This window comes from Salmo salar, chromosome ssa12 (assembly GCF_905237065.1).
Source record: "Salmo salar chromosome ssa12, Ssal_v3.1, whole genome shotgun sequence".
Lineage (NCBI taxonomy): Eukaryota > Metazoa > Chordata > Actinopteri > Salmoniformes > Salmonidae > Salmo > Salmo salar.
Window position 1 is genome coordinate 66,817,422 of NC_059453.1, and position 27,749 is coordinate 66,845,170.

The following is a 27,749-nucleotide window of genomic DNA, read 5'->3' on the forward strand; positions in this document are numbered from 1 at the left end:
GCTATTTCAGTGGCATCTGAGAGTTTAAGTTGTAGTACACTGAATGCAATGTACATCCATAAATGCAGTATTCGTCCTTAAGTCTGTAACATTCATTGGTTCTCAACTCACCACATAAACAAAGGAAAATAAATTACTGCAGTAACAAATTGACAATGTTTTTGGATTGTAAATAATGACAGCATTAGTGTAAGTCAGCGAGTGACTCAGAGGCATCTTCACATTGGTTTATTGTAGGTCTTAGATATAGTCTTAGGGCTGAGTTTTTAGTATTATACATAAGATATACACACACAGCTCAGCTTGCAAGGTACAGTGACAACAATCAATTCATACTGTTCAAAAACAAAGATCAGGTTTCTTTTTCAACAGTAAGTTACTTAACATTGTTTAGTGCCAGGGAACACAGCAGAATGCAGCATGACACAGAGGAAGGTCATGTACACTCACACACAAACTAATCTGTACATTACGTTGGTGTAAATGAGATGGTAGATGGTTGTTGCAATACTGTCCGTTAAGGTATAATACAGGAATAATGTTTTCATCTGACTGATGCAGTTTGATAATAACCAGTGTTCTGTCTCTAGATCAAGCCCAAAGCTCTGTCCTGTAGTTGGACCTGAGACTCGACACACACACCGGTTTACTGGGTTGTAACATTAATGCACACACATGGTGTAGCAGTATCATCCCTGCTGCAGCAGTGGTTTATTCAGGGGTTTTCCTAATACAACTACTTGTTACAATAGAGCCCTCCTCTGAAGTCCTGTAACATGTACAACTACTTACATTAGGTACATGTATGATGCTCTAACTACAGATGCGTGTCATGAGGATCTGTTTTTCATGGTATTGTCTAGGCAGGGCATTTACATTGATGTAAAGATAGTTAGTTGTATTTTGTTATGGTATGACAAGATAACTATGTCGCCACACTAAAACCGCCATGAAATCCATTCTGATCGATAACACAAGTGAAACATTATAGATTCTCGTTGCCACTGTGTCAAGTGTTTGCATAACATCTTTGACCGACAGCATCAACCTGAACCTGCATATTTGGATTGCATTTACAATTAGTAATGTATGGTACATTCAATAAAACACACAAAGATGCACATTTCCATTGAAGACACTCTACGGTAGCATATATTTGAAAATTTGAAACTAGTTCTGTACAGAGTACAAGATGAATCCTCAATGTCCATATCCACACTGTAAACAAACCGTCTGCTTTACCTTTGAAGAAAAGAAGACTCATCTATATACAAATAACCAGTATGATCTAAAGCTCCATCTCTGTGTATGCCTTTGACACCCATTTTAAATTGCTATGTTATCAATTGAATGTAAAGTGAATATAGGAATAGTAATCCTATAGTAGTCCTGCCAACAGTTGAGGGTTTATACACAGGATCATTAGTGGAACATGATGATGCTCTATCATCCGCCATAAGGTCTGGAAAAATACTGTATCTGTCTGCCATAAGCCTCATCGTTGATATCCTGTGTGTTAGGAACACCCCCATAGCTGTAGCCAGGGGCCATGTGGGTAAAACTAACAACAACATGATACTTATCTTTACACACACACACACCATACTGGATGATGTTCGTGATGTTGCGTGTATTATCAGCTCCGATCAATATATTCATGACTTTTCTCGTTTTGTGTCTTCAGCCGTATTGGAAATCCATCTCGGAGCGAAGAAGGGAGGCGGGAGGCCCCGCAGCCAAGCTCGAAGTGTTCGATTTACAGTCTGCATTCTGAGACGATTTTACTCAATTCCACACTGGTGGTCGAAATGGTCAGCTCCTGTCAATGCAACACTAGATAGGGGAAGTCGATTAATCACTGTGTGTGTGTGTGTGTGCATTTCTGTCTGTGTTTGTGTGCATTTCTGTGTGTGTGTGTGTGTGTGCATTTCTGTGTGTGTGTGCATGAGTAATGTATGCTTCCACATACCTGATCACATACACAGATGTGTGTGCATCAGAAGTGAATATATACACTCCACTCCATACGTATGTATTTGGACAGTGAAGCTGCATTTTTTTATTTGGCTCTATTCTCCAGCATTTTGGATTTGAGAACACATGTTTCATATGAGGCAACAGTACAGAATGTCACCTTTTATTTGAGGGTATTTTCATGCATAGGCTATCTCTTTGTATCTAGTCCCTATTGGGCAATTTGTTTTCTCCAAAACACACACAAAAAAACTCGCAAATGCATACAAGTTTTTAGAATCACAAGCTTGATGTAGTCATTGTGTGCAAGGATTATGGGACCAAATACTTATAGCGTTTGACTACTTTAATACACAATATGTGAATTTGTACAAATACTTATGACTTATTCAAATGGATACATAAAGTGCTTTGATACATAAAGCGCTTTGATTTCTAAAAGGTAAAACGGATATGTATGAAAATAACCCTAAAATAAAAGGTGACATTCTGCACTGTTGCCTTACATGAAACATTCTATCTCAAATCTAAAATGCTGGATTAAAAAAAAAATCCTTCACTGTCCACATACATATGGAGGGGAGTGTATGTAACTTTAAGAATATACACAATATCAAGATTATATCTTTTTTTGTCTTGACATAATTCTTGTTTATCACCACATACTTACATGCTAGTTTAATTTAAATATCTGTGATTCAGGGATATCATGAGAATTACACAACACAGTAATACTAATAAAAAAAAAATGAAATGTAAAATATATACTTTTTTTAGACCTGCAGGCGGACCGGACCCATAGCCGTGGGAAGTGAGGGTGCTGCAGCACGACAAACGAATGGACATGTGGATGTGTATATTAAATTAACATTTCTATATACACACTTGCACATTAGATGCCTTGTAACTGCATTTGGTTTGGAATGTTATGGTTCGGCCACTATCCAAACTTTTAAAGACATAAAAAACACAGAGCAAATATACATTTTCCTTTTCCCACTGCATCTGTTTCTTTAAATAATGTGTGTGTTTTAGCAATAGAGAGAGAGAGAGGTTTAGAGAATCAGGTTGGATGAGAATCCCGAAGAAGGTGCTGTATATGTTTGCCTGGGAGATTGTTTGTGTGGTTGTATGTTTGTGTGTGTGTAACGCATGAATGCCATCAGTCAGGGTAGATGAGGAAGCCAGAGAAGGTGCTGTATTTGTTGGTGTTTCCTCCGTGGACTTTGCCCCCATCGAGCTGCACACACACTTCGTCCCCCACGTCCAGGTGCAGGATGACACTGTTGGAGGCGTAGTCATAGTTCAGATCAGCATCCTGGGCTATGGCACTGGCCCTCACCTGAGAGAGAGAGGGACAAAGAGAGAAAGAGCGAGAGAGAGACGGAGAGACAGAGAGGGACAAAGAGAGAGAAAGAGAAAGAGAAGGGGGGGTGGGTGGGGTGTTAGGTTGGAGAAAGTGACTAAGTAGACAAGTGGATAAATAATACAGACATGGAAAGCACATCATCTAATTGCATGTATTTAATCCAGAGACAAGACCTAATTAATTTGGGTGTGATGTGTTTATACATGTACAGTACTATATAATGTAATATCTCAGCCTATGTCGCCCTTCAGTCCCTAAATGGATTACCCCAGAGAACACTGCTTCTCCAGCTGCTCTCTCCTCAGCTGACTATGTGTTCTCTCATAGTCCTAGAGCATCTGGTCATCGTGGTGTTGGCACAGGGCTACTCATTTTTCCTAAATGGAGATTTTATATTTTCCCCCTCTCCCACCTGTCCATCTCCTCACTTGAATTCCATGCTGTCACTGTCACTTGTCCACTCAAGCTTAACATTGTTGTCATCTATCGCCCACAAGGTGCCCTTGGAGAGTTCTTCAATGAGCTTGACACTTTGATAAGCCAATTTTCCAATGATGGCTCACCACTCATCGTACTGGGCAACTTCAACCTCCCGACGCCTGACTTCATCTAATTTCTTTCCACCTCTTTCTTGCCCCTCCTTGCCTCTTTTGACATCACACTTTCTCAGTCCCCTCCCACTCGCAAGGCAGGCAATACGCTTTATCTCATCTTTAGTAGGGGCTGTTCGCCTATTGATCTCACTGCAACCCCCCCTTCAGATCTCTGATCACTACTTTGTTTCTTTTTCTCTCCTTCTCTCCTCCAACCTTACCCGCTCAGCTCCTACCCAGATGGTCATGTGCCATCACAATATTCTCTCTCTCTCTCCCACTATTCTCTCCTTTTCTATCCTATCATCTCTTCCTGCTAAATCCTTCTCCCTCCTTTCTCCTAACTTTGCCTCGTCGAGCCTACTCTCCCTCCTTTGACTCTAACTGTTCCCTTTTCTGCCGGCCGGCTCGACCCTCCTGTCCTGCTCTGTGGCTGAGTGACTCACTGCATGCCCACAGAACAAGGCTGCGGCTGCTGGACAAAAATGGAGGAAAACTAAACACCGCGGACCTATCATCCTTCCACTTCCTCCTCTCTACCTTCTCTTCTTCTGTATCCACTGCTAAAGCCACTTTCTATCACTCTAAATTTCAAGGCTCTGCTTCCAACCCTGGGAAACTCTTTTCCACCTGCTCCTCCTTCCTTAATCCTCCCCCCCCTCCCCACACCCTCTCTGACATTCGCTCCGACATTCGCTCCTCATCCACTCAGCCTACTGAGTCCACTGGTCCTCCTCATACAGAACTACACTATGCCTTGACCTCTTTCTCCACTCTTTCTCCAGTTGAAATCCTGTGACTATTGATGTCCAGTCACCCAACAACCTGCCCACTCAAACCCATCCTCTCTTCCCTTCTCTAGACTATCTATGGAGACTTTCTATTCCTCACTTCCCTCATCAACTCATCCCTGACCACTGGTTCCGTCCCCTCTGACTTCAAGATGGCCAGAGTCACTCTCCTCCTACAGACCGGTATCCCTTATTTCTTTTTTTCTCCAAACACTTGAGCATGTTGTCTCTGACCAACTCTCTCGTTATCTCTCTCAGAATGATCTTCTTGACCCTAACCAGTCAGGCTTCAAGACGGGTCACTCAACTGAGACTGCTCTCTTCTGTGTCACGAAGGCTCTCCGCTCTGCCAAAGCTGACTCGCTCTCCTCTCTTCTCATCCTCCTATATCTATCCACTGCCTTTGACACTGTGAACAATCAGATCCTCTTCTCCACCCTGTCAGGGCTGGGCGTCTCAGGCTCTCCACACTCCTGGATGGCATCCTACCTGGCAGGATGCTCTGCTGGTGTCCCCCAGGGCTCGGTTCTAGGCCCTTTCTTCTTTTCTCTATGCACCAAGTCACTCAGGTCCGGCATATCCTCTGATGGTCTTTCCTATCATTGCTATGTAGATGACACTCAACTATTTTCTCATTCTCCCTCCTGACACACAGGTGGCGACATGCATCTCTGTGTGTCTGGCAGATATCTTAGCTTGAATGTCAGCCCACCACTCCAAGCTCAACCTCGACAAGACAGAGCTGCTCTTCCTCTCGGGGAAGTCCTGCCCGCTCCAAGACCTCTCCATCACGGTCGACAACTCCACGGTGTCACCCTCCCAGAGTACAAAGAACCTTGGCATGACCGTGGACAACACCATGTCATTCTCTGCAAATTTCAAAGCAGTGACTCACTCCTGCAGGTTTATGCTCTACAATATCCTTTGAGTACATTCCTCACACCTGAAACGGCGCAGGTCCTAATCCAGACATTTGTCATCTCCCGTCTGGACTATTGCAACTCTCTGTTGTCTGGGCTCCCCACTTGTGCCATCAAACCCCTGCAACTTATCCAGAATGTAGCAGCCCGTCTGGTGTTCAACCTTCCCAAGCTCGCAACGACTACCAGACCATGGTGCTTGCCACTTACTGAGCAGCAAGGGGAACTGCCCATCCCCACCTTCAGGCTATGCTTAAACCCTACATCCCAACCCAAGCACCCTGTTGTGCTATTTCTGGTCTCTTGGCTGTCCCATCCCTACAGGAGGTCAGCTCCTGCTCAGTCCAGTCAAAGCTCTTCTCTGTCCTGGCACCCCAATGGTGGAACCATAGAGATCCTATTAAATAACTAGAGGGGCTATGTCATCCCACATGAAAAAATACTATTGTGTATACTATGGTAGGAATACTGTAGTGTTTTTGCATACTTTACTGTAGTATTTACAGTTTACTATATTATAAATACTGTAGTAAAAAAAAGAGTAGTACATACTATAGTAATTACTGTAGTGTTTTTGCAGACAAGTATTTTCTGAAGTGTTTTTGCGGACTGTAGTATGGTATACTGTAGAATTTACGGTCGAGTTTGTGCAAACTGTAGTATACTGTAGTATTTATTGTAGTGTTTTTTTGGGGACACTACTGTAGTATTTACTAAAGTGTTTGCGTATTATTATCTTTGACAATGAAGTGGGGGGCTTTCTCCTTGAGGAAACCTACTGGAGAAATACTAAAATATCACATTTTCCATAACCTGTAGGTAGGTAGGACAGAGAGTTCAGAGCTTCTACTATTTTCTAGAACCTGTAGGGAACAAAATATATTGTCTATACTTGGGTTTAGGTTTCTCACTTACGGGTGGCACAAATTGGGATATGCGGGAGGGAAACGCACAGTGTATATGCAAATTAAATACTATAGTATTTACTATAGTTGAAATGTTTGGGGTTTTTTGTGGACTGTAGTGTTTTTGTGGACATTTCTGTAGTATTTACTACAGTGTTTTTTTGTGTTGCCAATACTGTAGTGTTTCGTATAGTATACTACAAAATTATATACAAAGTACTACACATGATTGAGGTTTACTACAGTGTGTAGTACAGTATTCTACAGTATACTACAGTTTACTACATAATTATATAGTAAGTACTGTAGTATTCTATAGTAAACTCAAATCAAATCAAATCACATTTTATTTGTCACACCGAATACAGCAGATGTAGACCTTACAGTGAAATGCTTACTTACAAGCCCTTAACCAACAATGCAGTTTTAAGAAAATACTAGTGGTGCAACGGATCACAAAACGGTTTTGAGTCACGGATTCGATAATTTTTCGGATCAGCAAAAAAAAAAGAAGGGAGATAAATTAAACTTTGCTTTCCATTTATTGCTTAAAGAACACTTAAAGCAAGGAACTTTTCAATGTTTAAATAAAATATTCAAATAAAATATTCAATACTCAATTGTTAAATTAAAGTGCAATATGAGGCATGATACCTTCTTCCTTTGAACAATAGTGAATGTAAAAATAGCTTGTGTCTTCATCATCAATACAAAGTAAAAAAAGAAAGAAAGCAAAGCAGACCTGAGCTTGTAACTTCACATTCTTTTTCAAAAAGATGATGTCTACATTGTCTGGGGAGAGGGAAGACCTCTTTACAGTCACTATGTCCCCTGCCGTGGAGAACACCCTCCCACTAGGAAGTGAAGTGCCAGGCACAGCCAGGTAGCATCTTGCCATCATGGCAATGTGAGGGTATTTACACTCATTGCTTTTCCACCATGCCAGTGGATCACCATCCACTGGAATGCCGCTTGCTGCCTTGTAGGATGCCACCTCCTCTTTGATGGTGTTGGCAAACGTCTTGCCTGTGTCCTTGCTCGCAAAGGTCTCCCCCGAAAAGCTCCTTCATGGCCAAATTATTTAGTGGAGGAGATGCCTCTGAGTCTGCTCCGGTCGGCTCTGTGGCTTGACCCTGCAGAAAAAATGACTTGATCTATGAAACAAACAAATTATTTATTTTCAAAAATGATGATTATAATAGCAATAGCATTATTTATTTGTTTACCTCTTCAGTGGCCTCAATGTCAGTGGTGAGATCACTGTATGTCCTCCGGTGTAGGGCAGGGTCTAGGTGAGACAGGGACTTGAACAGACAGGGACTTGAACAGACAGGGACTTGAACAGACAGGGACTTGAACAGACAGGGACTTGAACAGACAGGGACTTGAACAGACAGGGACTTGAACAAACAGGGACTTGAACCTTGGATCCAGTGCAGTAGATCTATCAAGGTAGTCCTGTACATTAGGGGGGTATCTGGGGTTCAGGTCCTCTCTAATGGCAGCCTTGACATCTCTAGTGATGGTGCTGTCTTCCTCACTTGGAGCCATGGATTGTAGAATCCTTGTTTTCAGAGGTAGGATCATGGACACAGACGGTGACGTTTCAGTGCTCAATAGGGTTGTAACCATTTTGAGGGGTTTGAGCACCTGGAGGACCTCCTCTGCCACTTTCACGTCATCATCAGACAAGGTGACGATGTCTTTATTTTCTTTCAGGGTCATGTCTGTCAGTGCAGAGTATACAGCTGCCTGCTGCTCAAGATAGCGCTCCAACGTGTCAGAAGTGGAGTTCCATCTTGTTGTGACATGGTGTATGAGCTTGTGGGTCGGTAGCTGTAGCATTTATTGCTTGGTCTTAAGCACATGGGCGGCTGTTGTGCTTCGGTGGAAAACGGAAACCACCTTCCTAATCCTCCCAAGGAGACGGCCCATCTGGTTCACTGAGATTCCCCTTTGGGATGCTAAATTGATCACATGTGCAAAGCAAGCTATCTGTGGCCCCAGTCTAGCTTCTAACACTGCATTTACCTGGCATTATCTGTGGTGATTGGGATATTGCTATTGGGCCTCTCTAGCTTCCACTCTGCTACTGCTCCGAGCAGTACCTGCGCCAGATTTGTGCCTGTGTGACTCTCATAGAGGGGGCATGTCTGTAGCACTGGACTTCACATCTCCCACTCCTCTGTGGTGTAGTGAGCAGTCACAGTCACGTAGCTTTCCGTTACCCTGGAGGTCCACTCCTCTGTGGTGTAGTGAACAGTCACAGTCACGTAGCTTTCCGTTGCCCTGGAGGTCCACTCCTCTGTGGTGTAGTGAGCAGTCACAGTCACGTAGCTTTCCGTTGTCCTGGAGGTCCACTCCTCTGTGGTGTAGTGAACAGTCACAGTCACGTAGCTTTCCGTTGTCCTGGAGGTCCACTCCTCTGTGGTGTAGTGAGCAGTCACAGTCACGTAGCTTTCCGTTGTTCTGGAGGTCCACTCCTCTGTGGTGTAGTGAGCAGTCACAGTCACGTAGCTTTCTGTTACCCTGGAGGTCCACTCCTCTGTGGTGTAGTGAGCAGTCACAGTCACGTAGCTTTCCGTTGTCCTGGAGGTCCACTCCTCTGTGGTGTAGTGAGCAGTCACAGTCACGTAGCTTTCCGTTGTCCTGGAGGTCCACTCCTCTGTGGTGTAGTGAGCAGTCACAGTCACGTAGGTTTCCGTTGCCCTGGAGGTCCACCCATATGTGGTGAGGGAAACAGAGGATGCCTTGGATAATTCGGCGACAATTTTGATATTTTCCTGTTCATAAAGATCTGGCATGATCTTCATACTGACGTGGGTGCGCGAGGGGATTTCGTAGAGTGGCTCAAGTACTTTCACCATATTTTTAAACCCTTTGTTTTCCACAACAGAGTATGACCTCATGTCTGCAGTGATAAACATCCCAATAGATTTGGTGATGGCTTCAGTCCGGTCTGATTCTGCAGCAAAGGGCTTAAATGTCACGGTGAGAAGTTGTTGTCTCTTGGCTGAGTTTGCTCCTGTCACTCACCAGGGTGATGACGCTATGAATATGTGGCTATGCTCCATGTATTTCCATGATCATACGGCTTTCTTGTGGCACAATGCCTACACACCGTAATGGTGTTGTCCACCACCGTTCTTCCATCATCATATTTGACAGGGAAGCCAACATGCTCCCATACATGAGACTTAAATGAAGCGGGAGGCTTTTCCAGTCCTTCAGCTCCTACGCTAGCCATGGCTGTCACTGCTCTTTTTTCTTCTTTGCTTTTTGCAACGCGAGCATCCGCGACTGATTCGTTGGGATTCAACATGCCCCGTTCACGTGAACAGTACACACAACTGCTTTAAAAAAATAATCAAATCAACCTTCAGGCTTCAGAGTAAAACACAGCACGCATCTGTCTTGTCTTTATCTTTTCACTGCAACTCTGCATCGATATTTAGGGAATTATTACTTTAAAAAGTAACAGTGACAGTAAAACTGTATTTCACACTATGATGGTTAAACTTTGCAAATGATCTACGGTTCACATGCGTGCCGAACAATGGGGGGTGATCCTCACGGATCAACTAAGGTCCGTTACACCACTAGAAAATAGCAACAAAAAGTAAGAAATAAAAGTAAGAAATAGTGAAAGAGCAGCAGTAAAATAACAATAGCGAGGCTATATACAGGGGGTACCGGTACAGAGTCAGTGTGCAGAGGTACTGTGGTATTTGTTATGTGGGATGGACCTTCAATGTTCCAGAATGGGGCATTTTACTTATGCAATAAAATAAAAGTAAGGCACGCGATATATCAGAGATTGTGTAATAGAATTATTGTCAACTTAAAATATTGTCACATAATTATAAATACAGTTTATATTGGTTTCATACCAAGTTTCTGTGTAAATAGCCTCTAAAATATATATAAACAGAATGTATAAATTGTTGTTCTTGGAAAATGTTCTTGGAAAACTTGTTGCATTTCCAACTTGTCTAAGTCCTATCATCAACTGAATTCAGTCAGTGTCTGGCTGTGGATTCACTGCATTGTTTAATTGGAATGCTGGCATATTGGCGGTTCATTTGAAATATCCTCTTAAACTGTCTGGCTAGTTAGCTAACAAATACACAGTGCAGATAAAAAACTTCAAATTCATTATTACAGTACTGGCAAACCATGTTTGACCAACTCACCTATCAAAATGGCTGACCTTTATCCCATTATAAGAAGGTTCATGTCCATTCTCGTATTCTAATTCCTTATTCTATGGGTGGAACCAGCTTCCCTGTGATGCTAGGACAGCTGAGTACCTGCCCCTCTTCCAAAACCACCTGAAACCCTATATCTTCAAAGAGTATCTTAAATAAGACATCTCAGTCTTATCCCATCCCACACCCATTTCCTTGCACTTATCTTCACCTACTATCACTGACTTTGCTGATAATTTCCTTATTGAGGAAAAATGTACTTACTACGACTGTGATATGTGGTTGTCTCACCTAGCGCGATGAATGCGCTAACTGTAATTCACTCTGGATAAGAGTGTCTGCTAAATGACTAAAATGTAAACATGTAGACTCTTGCACTCCCACGCCCCCTTGTAACCCTTCCTGCTGTCCCTGCTTCCTCATACACCACCCCACCACAGACAACCTTGCCCACTGGCCCGGACCCATCTCTTCCACTGAGCAGCCACTCTAACTCTCCTCTCTGTGGTACATTAGCCTCATGTCTGTAATATAATCATGGCCTGAGGTTGAGCCTTGGTTATCATGGTCATCTAAATGTTCATTACTGGGATGAGAAGGACACGGGGGAATATGGGCCGATTATGGCTCATCCCTATGTGTTCATTTACAACTATCCCTCCAAGACAATCTCCCCAACACACATAGTGTAAATCATTAATATTCACTACTAATGGCCCAAAAGAAGGAATACGGGTATTTTCCCACTGTCTCTATTTCTTATTTTTACCTCTCTCTTTTTCTCAGCTTCCCTCCTCCAATCTTCCCTCTATCCATCTTTTATCTCTCCATCCCTCTCTCTCTCCTCCCGTTTCCCCATCTCATTCTCTTTTCTCTCTCTGAGCCGTGTAATATTATTTCCTCCTTCACTCTGGGGTCTTTGTATAATGTCATCGGTACAGAGGCCTTCCTGTCCAATGTATTGCTCTAAATAGAAGAGCTGTGTATTGACCTTTAACCCAGAGCCTTCATTGAGAACACAACCTCACACTATCGATTTATCGGGGTGTCCAGCACCTGTTGCAGTGGAAGAATGATAGAGATCGCCTCCTAGATGGTTTAGTTGGGGTCCGGGAAGACATGCTTCAACAGAGCATCAATCTCAATGTTCCTCATAGTCATAATATAGAAATCAGCTTAACGTGTTTAGAACATGGTTTTAACTGATCTTTGCTTTCCTATTTAGTAACCAAGTATTTTACAAACTCTCACCAGTCACACATTTATATGTATGCCTCAAACAATTATAAAAGTATATTCCATTTATATTCATTATACATGGTAAAACATAGGAAAAGACAGTGCTCATGGTATACACATTTTGTGTACACCAATGGCCTATAATGAGTTGCACTACATCTTAAGTTGTGCCATTTATTCATTGTCTGTTTGTAGCCCTAATTACTAAAGCTGCTTATAATGAAAAGTAACATCACCAGATAAATAGCCAACTGCTCAAGCATGGGATCCATTTAATCGCGGGAAAATTTAATACACTAGCGCATCTATATTAATTAATGCAAATCTGATACCCTCACTCCATCCTTGTCTCTCTCCCAGGGCCTAGGCATGGCTGAGGATATGTTCCATCATCTTAACCTGTCACCAAGTCCCTGTCCCCTATGATCGGTTAGACATATCAAATGAAACTAACCATTTCTCCACAACCTGGTTGGCAATAACGATTTTTTTGCACATATCATCAATTTAACTGATTAGGTTACTCACTATAGTTTCCCATATTCTTATAGGCCAGAATATCTCTTTCCATTTACAGCTTGTTGCATGGGCCTTTTTTTCTTCTTCCCTTTGTTGTTTTTAATCCAACTCACATCCCTCCATCATCCTCCCTCCTTCCGCACCCCCTCACTATCTCTTCATTCTGGACCCATCTATCCATCTTTTTTTGTCCTTTCCCCAGAATGAGATGCAGGTCACGCTTGCGGTTTCTTCCCCTGCCATGGCAGTGTTGGCGGGAGCGGCGGCTAAGCGTGTCCCTGTCCGGTCTAAATTGGATTGATTAACGGCGCGCTGCTGTGCCAGGTCTCCCGGGACCCCCTCCAACACCCCCCCCTTGGTAATTGGTAGTCGAACAGCCATGGCAGCTCCCTCCTTAATGGCTCCCACTCCTCAATAACTCCATACAATCACAATAAATGGGGCCACAGAATAGGCTACTGCGGTCAGATGGTCTCCTGAAACAGTGGCGGGAGGTCAGAATAAAAATCCATGCTTGGCTACACACACTGTTGTCTATAAAAGCTGCTGGACTAGTAGTATTTCCTTTAGTTGTCTATATTGTTTTTTTTATGTATCTCAGGTAGACTGGAGACACATAAAGGAATTGCATCTTTTAAAGATCTTTTGCCATCTTCTATAGACTTCCTCTTCTCTGAGAGAAATGAATGACTCCCGTGAGGAGGATCTGTGATATGGTTTTGTGTAAAACAAAATGGAGAACGGAGAGGCTGACTTGCTGTCAATCCCAACATCTGTCTACATGGTTGAGTGGCATTAATCCCCTGACATTCTCTGAGTTGTGTTTTGAGGGGCGGGCAAGGAGGAGAACCTTTCCAGGAGAACCTTTTTTCCATAGATGTATAGCTAGGCGGCTTATGTTAATCTACACTGGGTTGTTGTGGTTTAGGGTTAAGGTTAGTATTCTAGTTTGGTATGGGCCTTGCCACATCCTTATAATTATTCATCTGTCATTCTCTCTTGGTAGCACTTGGTCATTCCTGGTTCACAAGTATCAGGCGATATCATTAATAGTATCAGACGATATATCGCCATATCAGTATCGGCCGATAATGGACAACAACAAAAACATAACAACAGAAAAATGGTATCTGAGAATCTTTTTCATAAGAAATATGAAATAGTAAAGCATCTTATCGGCCATCATGGTCAAGAAAATATTGGTTATCAGTATCAGCCCAAAATTTCCCAATGTCAAGCTTTCAGAGCAATTGGCCAGCTTTTACTTAACATATGACACTGCCCAGTTTTGAATTCAAGGTCAAATGCCATGAGCGTTCTGTCTATTTGAATATCCCAAAGCTACCAATATGCTACCTTCAACCTCCTTCAAACTGCATGCAGAGACATCAAAATGGTATATATGAGTTCGTCTGACTCCCAAGTCCAACATACCAAAGTATCCCTTTAAAGGGTCATAACAAGGGCTGTGACAGTGCTGGCGTGTATCCCTCCTCCCTGCAATGACCCTTTAAACATGGCAGTCAGTTAATTATATTTGCTAGCGATAAGGAGACCTGGTTATTTATGACTTCTGGCACAGAGCCATAGGGGACATTACTTCACCAAGACTCAGACAGCAGAAAATATATTCAGTCGCTGACATTTCATGTGTAATGTTTATGATTAATGTCTAGTTGCATTGTAATTCCTAATATAACCTAGTGGCTTAACAGCAATTCTGCCCAACAATGAAGCGTCATGGTGTAACATTTAAAAATCATGTTGGTGAAACTAATGTATTAAAATGAGAATACATGTACTGATGAAGTCAAATATATTTCAACTTTTCACTGCAATGGAGCGGAATGTTCTGTTTTTTCCTTTCAAAACGGGTTAAAATGGCTACTTTTACCCTGTAGGCACCTGCAACTTACCACAGGTGAGATACACAACACATGAAATTACAATTATTCCCTCCAACCAATTTAGAATTTTGAATAATTTAGTCCTGGCCATTTCTTTGAAGTAAAAAAATCTAAATTTCAGTTTAGATTTTATTTCTTGGTCCTGTGCAGTTCTAAATCAAACAAATACTCGTGTGAACACAAACGTTTTTCAATTTCAACTTATTTTAGAAGAAATAGTGAATCATGCAACGTATGTAGAGTCTTATTTATGATGTTACCTTCAACTCTAAAGTAAGTGCATGGTCAAACAGCAACGAGAAAATAGTCATTTGTATGAATAAATAGAGCATACCAATTACAGAACATATTGTAAATACTACCACCATAACTGTTAACGTACCAGCATTTACACAAAGGGAACAGGCGGAGCAGTCTGATTAGAGAATCAGAGCAGTGAATCTCAGTTTGGGCTCTCACCCAGTAACTATCAAAATGAAACCTTGTTTTCTCTAAGAGGGGAGGAGGGGGAGCAGTGGGAGTGTGAAAGAGAGAAAGGCAAATCGGGATTATTGTCAACTGCAGTGGAGATTGATATCGACAAGGGAGTGAATTTCTGTCTGTTGGCCAAATGCCGTGCCGACTTGAGCTGCTGCTGGGGAGAGCGAGGGCCCGCGGGACGACAGAGAGGATAACACTGCCTCCACTTTTCATTATTGGGGCACCATTAAATAGGAGAGGGAGAGAGATAGAGAGAGATGGACAAAGGGAGGGAGCTAAAGACAAAGAGAGGAGAGAGGGAGGTGGAGACAGAGAGTCCGTGGAGAATAGGAGAAGGCAGAGAAGGAGAGCCGGGAGAGTACAGGGGAAAAGGGAATGGGGTAAAGAGAAAAGAGAGGAGAGGGATGGTGAAAACGAGGGTAAGTGAGAGAGATTTAGAATGAGACCACAGGAGGGAGCAGCTGCGTGCCACTTTAACAGTCCAAGCACAAGACGGGTGAGGGGAGCCAAACTGGAGGGGGGCTGGAGTATGGGGAGGGAGGGAGCCCATTGGGTAACAAACTGATCAAGCGAGCCTATTTCAGGGGGGCAAGAATGAGACTGGGGAGGTGGGGGTCTGCGTAGTCTCTGTTATTTTGGTGTTTTTCAGTGGGCCCTGCTCCTCTGGTAATAAAACTGACAGGATTCATTCACCATGATGTACAGACCTCTCAGAGCGGAGCGAGAAGATTGAGAGGGGTCTCTTAAACTCACCTGTGGGACCACTGTGGGCAGAGAGGCAGGGGTCGAGGAGGGGGAGAACTGATGGAAATATCCAGTTTATGCAATGCTATGGCGCTCTGTCTGTCTGTCTGTCTATCTGCCTGTCTGTCTCTCGCTCTGTCTCTGTCTCTCTCTCTCTCTCTCTCTCTCTCTCTCTCTCTCTCTCTGGTCAGCGTTAAGGTGTGCTCTGTTACCATTAGGGTGGTGGTTGTGGAAGCCCTTTAGCAGCCATGTGGGTCTGACCCCTAATTGGCATGCTAAATGCTAATATATTGCCATGACACTCTGGACCTAAGGTGAAGACGTTGATTAGAAAGTTACTAATTGGCTCTTGGCTGGCACGTACCAATGGTGGAAACTGTTCAATTGGATATAAAGGGGTTTCAGCTACAGACGACTCTACCTGCAGAGCATCAACTATAAAACAGACATAGATTGAGCAATGACATTAAGTTAAGTGACAGTCAGTCACAGGTCATTTGCTACCCCCTATTGACAATTTGGACATGATGAATATTGGGATCCTTGGGATATTTACCAATGCAAACACGTATGCTGGCAGGTAGATGCACAAGTATGCACACAGGCAGGCAGACACAAGCATGCATGCACACACATAGGCATGCGCACACACACACACACACACACACACACACACACACACACACACACACACACACACACATTTTCTTGGACCTTGCTAACCACTGTTTTCTCCTCCATATCATCTGATTACAATGCTATCTAGGCCCATCTGTAAATAGCCCATCCAACTACCTCATCCACCATACTGTTATTTATTTTGTTCCTTTGCACCCCCAGTATCTCTACTTGCACACTCATCTTTTGCACATCTATCACTCCAGTGTTTAATTGCTATATTGTAATTATTTCGCCACTATGGCCTATTTATTGCCTTACCTCCCTTATCCTACCTCATGTGCACAATCTGTATATAGATTTTTCTATTGTATTATTGACTGCATGTTTGCTTATTCCGCGTGTAACTCTGTGTTGTTGTTTGTGTCGCACTGCTTTGCTTTATCTTGGCCAAGTCGCAGTTGTAAATGAGAACTTGTTCTGAACTGGCCTACCTGATTAAATAAATAAAGTAATAAAAGTGTGGTTGGGTCTTGCAAACATCACATGACTGATTAAACATTTACTTCACATGTTCAGCCAATCCTAAAACATCTCACACCGCTGCCATTTTCATAAAGGGATCAAGCTGTCATGGTGGGGAGAAATTCTTCATTGGCTACCTTTAGTTCCCTCATTATATAATACCATGAGTCATGGGTTAATGCCATACTTTTAGCCTTCACTGTCTATTCTGGCAAATGTTATACTTCCAACGCCATATACACGTTCATGATCTCTAAGGGCTAAATGCTCTATATCCTCCCGTACACAGAAAATGGTCTTTATCAAACCCATCCTGACATTTCAACACTCCTCAATGAGAAAACACAACCTTTGGGATGAACTATTGAAGTGTGAGGCAAAATGAGAAGGAAAACAAAGACAAGACAAAAGACCGGAAAAGGAAGAGAAGGAAGGCCTATTAGTCTGCACTGTATAAAGGCCAGTGATGATTAGAGAAATGTATGGACATATAGTGTGTGTGCGTGCGTGTGAGCGTCTGTGTGAGTGCGTGCGAGCAGACGAGTGTGTGTGTGAGTGTGTGAGTGAGTGAGTGAGTGAGTGAGTGAGTGAGTGAGAAACACAGAGCAAAACTGCATTTGTGGTGTACTGACTTATAAATGTCCTCCTGTGTGACTCAGTTGGTAGAGCATGGTGCTTGCAACACCAGGGTCGTGGGTTCAAATCCCAAGGGGGACAAGTACGAAAATGCATGCAAAAACACAGCTTTTTTTTCACAAGTCAAATGAATGACAAGAACCATCGCTTGGAAAATGTTCGCTACTATAAAAGGCAGCGATGTCATTTCCAAGGAAGTGTTGTGAATATACACTTATACCAAAGCTTTGCTGTTGCAGTTTCAAAGCCACCTGTATGTCCTACAAACTCTGGATGACAAGTAAGGGAACGTCAAAACAAATGTAGTCATTAAGTCCTGTGTAGCAGACAGTATCTGGAAGGCTGTACTAAACTAACACCTCCACTGAAACCCATGGTAATTAGTAGCCGCTAATCCTGACAGCGAATACGTCAGGCCCACTAAATGAGATCTAGCGCTTCACACAGTTGTCCACAAATTAGCTGCTAGCATCATTAATTAATGAGCTAATTAAGTTGATGTTGGACCGGATCCCTTCTGAAGTGAACATGACTGTGTTTTTGGATCAAAATGGTATAACTACACTGATATGTATAGCCTAAAGTTCAACTGAATGGAAAAACACTCTCTCTAGCTCTCCAGTAGCCAATGTCCTCTGTGAGGTGTGCAAAGGGCTGAGCCGTGCGAAGCGGGAAGCGGGGCCGCGGTTCCAATGTTGTGTTGGGCTTAATTAGTGCTCAGTCTGTCTCCGGGTCTCTTTCTCCAATAGGTCAAATCAAACCAAATGCCACAGTCCTGTAATGGGGACACGGTGTCACAGGAGGCACAATGCTACTGAGCAGACATGTTGGGTCTAAATGGTTTAGCAGCAGCTCTTTAAACACTGTACTGGACTCATCATAAACTATTATATTGAAGAAATATGAGGCCAACATGGCACAGGCCAGGCCTAGACACTCCCAAAATGACCAATCCATGCATTCCATACCGGCTATAAATATTAATCCCACTCCCAGCTCATCATCGCAAAGGGCAAAATCTATATTGGTTGTAAATTATAGATCCATGGGAAAGGTCACTTACTTTAACAAAAATCTGTTGGTGGCTCAAGAAACATGGCGAGAGGAGATCTGACAGCTCACTAGGGTATGCAGGCTTGTCAGTTGTGAGCTGTGATCAGACACAGTATAACTTCCTTCCATAGATGTCTAATAGGTACACTGGACACACTGGACACACTGGAAAATATGTCAAGGAGCACACGTGAAGGATTCACCATCCATCTAGCAATATCAGAGATTCAGAGATTTACGACTGTCAAGGTCTTTAATCATTTGAATTTCTTCCACCTTTCTGTCTTTACACTGGCCTTCTCTTTCACGCCATCTCTCCTCCTCTGTTCACTCTATCCCTCCTCATCTGTCTTCTTTATGTTGATCTGATCCAGTGCTCTCATGTTGGCCTCGCTGTAGCAGTGTGTCTCTCATCCCGTATGTCCGCTCTCCTTTGTTTATCCATCCATCTTTCTCTCCTCCCTTGATCTCTCTGTCTCCCCACTTGTCTGCAGCCTGCCTCCCGTTACCTACCCCCAGTTGTGTCTTAATCCCACCTCCCTTTGATTTACCGTGGATAAACTGTATCTCTGTGTCAATGCCACAGCCGGGGGTGGCGTTGACACCTAGATCTGCCCTTTGAGTTATAGTCAATGTAAATCACACGTACATCATTTTTCTGCCCTGTACTTGCTTCCCCTTAGTGACATCATAACATTCAGTTTCACTGCTCTGCTGATGACACACAGCTTTGTTTACCAACCAGACCCAGTGACCAAGCTAGCATGGCTAACCTTCACAAGTGTCTTGCTGGCATCAAATGTTGGATGTCTGACAATTTTCTCCAGCTCAATGATAAGAAATCAGAGGTTGTTTTATTTGGCCCCCACCTTGCTAGAACCTAGATTGTAAATAACCTTGGTAATTTGTCCACCAAAATAAAGTCTACGGCCAGAAACCTTCTTTGACCCTGACTAAACCTCGACCTGCATGTAAAGAAATCCAAGAAATAAAGCTAAAGTCGAGTATTTTATTTTAGTCACTGATCTGGAGAAAGTTATATATGCTTTTATTTCCTCAGGCCTAAATTACTGCAACTCTTTGTATACGTCTCAGTCAAAAATCACTCCATCGTCTACAGGAAGTTTAAAAGTCTGCAGCTGAGCTTTTAACAGGCACCAGGAAATGTTACCATATCACACCTATTTCAGCTTCTCTACACTGGCTACCAGTCACTGTTAGAATAGATTTCAAATGTTTAAGGCTTGGTTTAGCCACATCGTATATCTCAGATATTGTATCTCCCTATGAGCCAGGACGCAGCCTGAGGTCCTCTGGCAGGGCACTTTTGACCATTCCAAAGTCTAGTTTGAAAACGAAAGACCGGACATTTTCCATTAGGGCCCCTAGACTTTGGAATGGTCTGCCAGAGATGCTTTTAATGTATGATTTTAATTAGCTATCTTTTTTCATTCTCTTTCCTCTGGTCTGTTGCTTTGTTAGTACTTTTATTTTATTATTTTATGATATGAAGCACTTTTACTTGTATTGAAAAGCGCTATACAAATAAAGTTATCATTATTATTATTACATAATTATTACATAAAACTACAGTTTGACTAGGAAACTCAGAAGGACAGGTACAACAACTTAAATGTAACATCACAATGGACACATCACAATTTTCAATTTCTGACACAATCCAAACAGTATGCCGACACATTGCAACTACCAAACATTGACATTGACATTGGTACTCCTTGCTGTAACTTGATGTTCATCCGTTGGTCTCTAGCTTTGGCTATACGATGTTCTCCCAGGGTTGTGTTTTCTAATTGACCCCATCGGTTAGCTCCCCAACGAGAGCACTTGTCTATTCACTGCAAAGTGGGACCACGAAGTGGAGTGGGCCTCTGGAGGGGGGATGGGCACTGAATTAGGTTAAATAATTCAGTTGATGGAAAAAATAATTAATGGGCAAGCCAATAGACAAGCCAGAAGAGACCAGAGGGAGGGGGGGCACTTGTGTGTGTGTGTGTGTGTGAGGTGTGTGTGTGAGAAGGGACGCACAGGTGGATGGGAGAGGTTCTAATCTAAAGGCCATGAATGATTTAACAGCGGGACAGGACAGGAATGACAATTTCAGTGACGGCACACGACAAACCAGGTCTGCCAATTATGCCTGGCATTTTCCTGTCTTCTTTACTGTGTACTTTATACACCCACTGTCAAATTGATGACTGGGGAGGCAGTGCGGAATCTACCTCTTAATAGACCTGGTCAAATAAATACCCCGTGTTACGGGTGTATTAGGGAAGCTGGGAGAAGTGCCAAGGTGGTACAGGATCCGAGGAGAAAATATTATAGACATTTTTATTTTCAAAACTTGTGAAATTAATGGTAACTAATAAAATGTTTAAATACTGCATGTGCCTGACCTGAACTCATCCATTCCACCACCAATTGGGTAGGTAACATTTATACTGAACACAAATATAAATGCAACATGCAACAATTTCAAAGATTTTACTGAGATACTGAGTTCAGTCAAATCAGTCAATTACACTAAATAAATTAGGCCCTAATCTATGGATTTCACATAACTAGGCAGGGGCACAGCCATGGGTGGGCCTGGGAGGGCATAGACCCACCCACTTGGGAGCCAGGCCAACCCACTGGGGAGTCAGGCCCAGCCAATAAGAATGAGTTTTTCCCCACAAAAGGGCTTTATTACAGACAGAAATACTCCTCAGCACCCCCTCAGACAATCCCGCAGGTGAAGAAGCCGGATGTGGAGGTCCTGGGCTGGCGTGGTCATATGTGGTCTGCGGTTGTGAGTCAGGTTGGACGTACTGCCAAATTCTCTAGAACTTGTATACATTCAACCCAGTGAAAACTGTCTGATGAAGACAGGTTAGATCCCTTACACTTAGATCTGGTTGTTTGTACTAGTTGACAAGGTGTAAGAAATCTTGAGACTAAGGGTAAGAAATCTTCAACTCTAGCATTTCCACTGAAGACAGTTTTACAAAGATTTTATGACGGATAGTTGTCCATGCCTACCAATCTTTCATGAAAAAGCAGTAGCTACAGTGAGGGAAAAAAGTATTTCATCCCCTACTGAATTTGTACATTTGCCCACTGACAAAGAAATGATCAGTCTATAATTTTAATGGTAGGTTTATTTGAACAGTGAGAGACAGAATAACAACAAAAATATCCAGAAAAACGCATGTCAGAAATGTTATAAATGGTTTTGCATTTTAATGAGGGAAATAAGTATTTGACCCCCTCTCAATCAGAAAGATTTCTGGCTCCCAGGTGTCTTTTATACAGGTAACGAGTTGAGATTAGAAGCACACTCTTAAAGTGAGTGCTACTAACCACAACTGATTACCTGTATAAAAGACACCTGTCCACAGAAGCAATCAATCAATCAGATTCCAAACTCTCCACCATGGCCAAGACCAAAGAGCTCTCCAAGGATGTCAGGGACAAGATTGTAGACCTACACAAGGCTGGAATGGGCTACAAGACCATCGCCAAGCAGCTTGGTGAGAAGGTGATAACATTTGGTGTGATTATTCGTAAATGGAAGAAACACAAAAGAACTGTCAATATCCCTCGGCCTGGGGCTCCATGCAAGATCTCACCTCGTGGAGTTGCAATGATCATGAGAACGGTGAGGAATCAGCCCAGACCTACACGGGAGGATTTAGTCAATGATCTCAAGGCAGCTGGGACCATAGTCACCAAGAAAACAATTGGTAACACATTACGCCGTGAAGGACTGAAATCCTGCAGTGCCCACAAGGTCCCCCTGCTCAAAAATACATATACATGCCCGTCTGAAGTTGCCAATGAACATCTGAATGATTCAGAGGACAACTGGTGAAAGTGTTGTGGTCAGATCAGACCAAAATGGAGCTCTTTGGCATCAACTCAACTCGCCGTGTTTGGAGGAGGAGGAATGCTGCCTATGACCCCAAGAACACCATCTCCACCGTCAAACATTGAGGTGGAAACATTATGTTTTGGGGGTGTTTTTCTGCTAAGGGGACAGGACAACTTCACCGCATCAAAGGGACGATAGACGGGGCCATGTACCGTCAAATCTTGGGTGAGAACCTCCTTCCCTCAGCCAGGGCATTGAAAGTGGGTCGTGGATGGGTATTCCAGCATGACAATGACCCAAAACACACGGCCAAGGCAACAAAGGAGTGGCTCAAGAAGAAGCACATTAAGGTCCTGGAGTGGCCTAGCCAGTCTCCAGACCTTAATCCCATAGAAAATCTGAAGAGGGAGCTGAAGGTTCGAGTTGCCAAACGTCAGCCTCGAAACCTTAATGACTTGGAGAAGATCTGCAAAGAGGAGTGGGACAAAATCCCTCCTGAGATGTGTGCAAACCTGGTGGCCAACTACAAGATACGTCTGACCTCTGTGATTGCCAACAAGGGTTTTGCCACCAAGTACAAAGTCATGTTTTGCAGAGGGGTCAAATACTTATTTCCCTCATTAAAATGCAAATCAATTTCAAAATTTTTGACATGCGTCTTTCTGGATTTTTTTGTTGTTATTCTGTCTCTCACTGTTCAAATAAACCTACCATTAAAATTATAGACTGATAATTTCTTTGTAAGTGGGCAAACCTACAAAATCAGCAGGGGATCAAATACTTTTTTCCCCCACTGTATCAGGGTTGCAGTCGACTCAGTAACACACCGCTGCCTGACTATACAGCCTGTAAATTATGTGTAAAGAAACCAAACACCAGTGTTTCATCCAAACACTCAGGCTGATTTGGCTTGGCTGGTAACAATGAGTCTTATTCTATTCCTCTCTGGTAAATCCCTCTGTGTCGTTCTTCTGTTCCACACCACACATGTCAAAATCGAACCTCATTGAGTCAGGGTTTAATCCCTCAAGCTTGTCATGCATCTCCAGATGGGCAACTTTCAAGCCTTTTTGGGGTTTTTGTTGTTGTTGTTGCTTGTTTATTTATTGATGTTAAAGCCGGAGATCCTCAGAGGACAGTAGCCAGCTGTTGCGTTTTGGCGGCACTCCACAGAGATGTGGATGATCGTTATCCTCTTGATCGCTTAGCTGTCACTGCATTCTCTCTCTTTCTCTCCTGCTGCCCAAATCAGGAGGTGGAACCTGACAAAGCGTAAAACTTGTTTATCTTCTATTAAGTGAGGGCTTACTTGTTCTTATTCAAATGCTGAATGAGTTATTTTATTCTCATAATAATCTCTACTTCAACATTCCTTCTTTTCCATTTTTACGTTTAATCTTGATTGCTTTGCTAAGTCATCCTTCAAACATCTTAACAATAATAGAATACTCGGCCCACCTCATTTGGTCTAGCAATAGCGAAATAGTTAGTGTTGAGGGTTTAGAACGCTTAGGCCTAGCATACTTTAAATTTTACATTTTTTACATTTTAGTCATTTAGCAGACGCTCTTATCCAGAGCGACTTACAGTAGTGAATGCATACATTTCATACAATTTTGCATACATTTCATACAATTTCATACATAATTTTTTTTTATTTTTGTGCTGGCCCCCCGTGGGAATCGAACCCACAACCCTGGCGTTGCAAACACCATGCTCTACCAACTGAGCTACAGGGACTTTGAAGTTGATTGGGATATGTAAGAGTTCCACTGTTCTTACTTGTGACTTCATGTTTGAACAGTAATATTCTCTGAGTGTACCTGTGTAAAATTCAGGTCCTCTGGTTAAACTTCCTACCAGAATAGTTTTTTTTCAAGGTATTTGTATATTTAATTAGGAAAACAAGCTGATAAATCTCTAAATCTTGTCTATAATCAGACCTTTCCTTTAATAATATAATAATAATGACACTTTTATCCAAAGTGACTGACAGTCATGCACGAATACATTTGACATATGGGTAGCCCCAGCGGGAATCGAACCCACGACTCTTGGCATTCGTTACAAGTACCATGCTTTATCGACTGAGACTGAAGACACATATGCATACAACTGTAACAATATACCCATTATAACCCTTTCTATTTTTCAGAGAGGCCTATGACAAGGAGAAACACACATTAGAGAATAATGGAAGAAGAAGTGATACAAGAAGGCATAGGCAGCTCTGGGGTTCTCATACTATTATAGAACTGTTGAACTGTTTTAGTGTAAGAACAATTGAGTACTCATCTGTCTAGAATTCTTTATTTTTTAATGGAAACTGTAGTGACATTTAATGAGAAACTGACACGGGCACGAGCAGCCAATTCCCCCAAATACACACGCACACACAACAATACACTCCTCTCTGACTCACCTGTCCATTCTTCTTCAGGTCGGCCCACATGCTGGTCCCGTCTCCGCCCCTCATCAGGACATGGTAGGTGAAGAAGTAGATGCCAGGTAGAGGGCAGGTGAACTTGCCAGTGCTGGGTTCATAGTAGTTCCCCACATTTGTCACCACGTCGTCAAACCTCAACACTTCACTCCCTTCATGCTGTTTACGGAGGCCTGCATAGAAGGCAATCTTGGGGCTATAGAAGGAGGGGACGTAGCCCCCTGGGCCAGGGCCGGCGGGCCCAGGGGGGCCTGGCTTGCCTGGTTCTCCAGGGGGACCTCTGGGGCCTGGGGGGCCAGGAGGTCCAGGGCTCCCACGAAACCCAGATTTGCCCCTTCTCCCTGTGAAGTCTGGGGGTTGGGGGGAGACAGCAGTCAGCTCGTGGCTTCCCTGTGGGGGGGTGAAAGAGTCGCACACCATCTTGCAGCTGCCGAGCATCTCATAATGGGTGCTCCCACCCCCAGACGCGCCCCCTTTGGTGGTGTGAACCAATAAGGGGATGGCAACCAGCAGCACCAGCACCATGGCCACGCCCACTCCTGCCCCGATGACACGTTTCCTGCGGCTGAGCCGGGTGGCGGCCAGCGTAAGGAAGTCCTCCTCCCCCTTGGCCGGAATGGTGGTGCCGGCCAGAATGAACTCTGGGATAACCGGGACTAAGGGGAAAGATGGTGAGAGAGAGGCGCTGAGGGGGAAAGGGGAGGAGGCAGAGAGGTTCTACACCGGGAGTAGGAGGTGAGGTAGTTAGGTCAAATAAAGGGAAAGAAGGGGTAAATGAGGGAGAGTGAAAGGGTAAGAGGGTTATGAGGAGAGACTGGAAATACAGGAGATTTCAATGTAAAGAAAGGAATGAGATGCTATAGGACACTGAAGGAACAACAAAGATCAGGAGTTGTTGAAGTCAAATGTCAGGAGGAGAAACATGTTTTTCCATTCCATAAATAAAACATTTAAAAAAGACTAGGTTTATCTTTGGATTTCTCAACCCCTTTTTCTTCACATCTATTTTTGAAGATTGGACTTTTTGTCCGCAAAGCAATATTTATTCACTTTTCTCATCCCTATTTTCAGTAAAGATCTCACTGATATCATAAGTAGTATGTTATTATCTTTTGGAGGACTAGAGGTGAAACCAGCCAGTTGAGTGTGGACACCTTCTCCGTGTTACAGACATGGGTTGAAACTGACTAAGTCACACATCCAGTTCTTTGGAAGGATAAATACAAGGGTTTTCCCTGGGATAGAATATAGTAGATTGTAGATGGTTCTAGAGGATTCTTTAAAAATATAAATATTTTTCAGACAGAATGGCAGCAGAATCTCCTGGTGAAATGGTCTTATATTTCTCAGTTGGAGAGCTGTCAGGTAGGGTCTGCTGCTTCAGTATTCCCACTGGACTCCATCTCACCCAAGGCATTCAGTGAAGGGCACTCACTTGTCTGGTCCAAGGATCAGTGGAAGGGAATGAAAAAAATGCTTCAATCTCTGGTCTTTTTTTCCTTCCTCTTTCCTTGTCCTTCTCTTTCTCTATGTATTTTTAATTTGCTTAATCCTGGGTGTGTTTTCCTCATGGGTAGACTAACACATTCCCCTCTCAGATATATATATATTTTAAAGTCAGTATTTATCAAAACACAGTGTTGAGAAAATGTTCTGTTCCTCATGAAAACTTGTTCCTCTGTTTTTTGTGGCGCGCTGAGTCGTAGCAGAGAATATCTCAGGTTCCACTGTTTGCTTCCGAATCAGACATCTTGTGCCAGGAGCATTCTATTGGGGGAAGGAAATATATTTTGAGATTGACCTGACTATACAGTATTACAGTATTTTTTCACTATGGGCTATGGTTATAACATAGCTTTCTATGATCAGATACAATGAAGGGTAGATAATATCTAACCATTATCACAAATCAACTCACTAACACAATTACTGCAAAGCAGTAAAGTGTTTAAATTATCCTATTGGGACTGAGCTACATTTGATGTAAAAAAAAAAATGCAAGAAGTGTAAAGTAACATGATTTAAAACTATATTCCTAAATGGTTACATTTACTGTGTGGATAAATGTGAGACTATTTGTTTTTTGGAATAATAATAATAATAGTAATAATAGTAATAATCAAATAAATAATAATAGCCAGGCCTAATAATAATTTTAAACCAAAAAGGTGCATAATAAACTGGATTAGTAAATTCTTTGGACATAGGAGGGTCAATGAATTATCAATAACATAACTTTATTCAAGCATTCAAACACATTTCGATATTTCATGTGACCATTTACATTTATTATGTTCCTAAAAATTAAAAGATATATGACAGATAGAGAGGCTAATTTAAAACAAATCTGTAAAACGTTTGTAAAAATATATACATAAATCGTTGCTCACCTTTTCCTCCTAGCTGCTCAATAGAAGTGTCGATAATCTGCGATACGACGTGGTATGGGGATTTTCTCAGCCAAGTGCAGTCAGACTTTCAACGTGGTCGAGAAATCTGTGAGGACAGCTCATCCTCACTTTCGCCCTGGTGAGATGCCAAGCTATAGAATAGTCCTACGAACTCGAAAACTAACAGCAAGTCCACTTTCCGTTTTTTTCTAATTTGACCAAAATTGTTGTCGTAAACCACAAACTCATCACTCTGATTAAAGGCTAGCCTACTACAATGAGCCGTCGTGCGCCGAGTGTTCTTTTTTTCAGTCAGTGCGTAACAGATCACCCGGCCATCAACACCCGAGGCAAATAGACAGTGACTTAACTAATTAACTTTTCACGTCCTTTCTATGGTCCAAAATATTCTAACGATACATTTTGTAGACTTTTGATCTTGAAATCTACTGGTAAACGTCTTTACCGAAATGCAACAGTTCTCTCACTTGTTAGATTTCCTCTTTCTGACAGTGTCGCGCTCCTCTCCCCCGCCCCCTCGAACAATGATTCTGCACGGTC

The 27,749-nt window shown here is 42.7% G+C and overlaps 1 protein-coding gene across 2 annotated transcripts; it reads right to left on the minus strand.

The window, feature by feature from the left end:
* Nucleotides 1-213: 213 nt before the first annotated feature.
* Nucleotides 214-27,749, minus strand: c1ql4b (complement component 1, q subcomponent-like 4b). 2 transcript variants are annotated; one of them, XM_014132740.2, is made up of 4 exons: nt 27,189-27,737; nt 26,234-26,565; nt 24,778-25,515; nt 214-3,316 (listed from the first exon to the last, which is right to left on the minus strand). In XM_014132740.2, exons 3-4 carry the CDS (start codon nt 25,321-25,323, stop codon nt 3,137-3,139), a joined length of 726 nt encoding a protein of 241 aa, XP_013988215.1. In that variant the 5' UTR covers nt 25,324-25,515; nt 26,234-26,565; nt 27,189-27,737; the 3' UTR covers nt 214-3,136. The 2 variants fall into 2 exon arrangements, with proteins under 2 accessions (XP_013988215.1, XP_013988218.1); XM_014132743.2 differs by lacking the exon at nt 214-3,316 and adding an exon at nt 23,127-23,617 and having other exon boundaries at nt 24,778-26,565; nt 27,189-27,749.

What these genes read in the sequence shown, in the direction of transcription:
- c1ql4b (XM_014132740.2), bottom strand. Translation starts at nt 25,323, where the DNA reads ATGGTGCTGGTGCTGCTGGTTGCCATCCCCTTATTGGTTCACACCACC. An exon ending in ACCTGAAGAAGAATGGACAG is followed by an intron (nt 3,317 to 24,777) that starts GTGAGTCAGAGA and finishes TCTCTCTCTCAG; the next exon opens with GTGAGGGCCAGTGCCATAGC.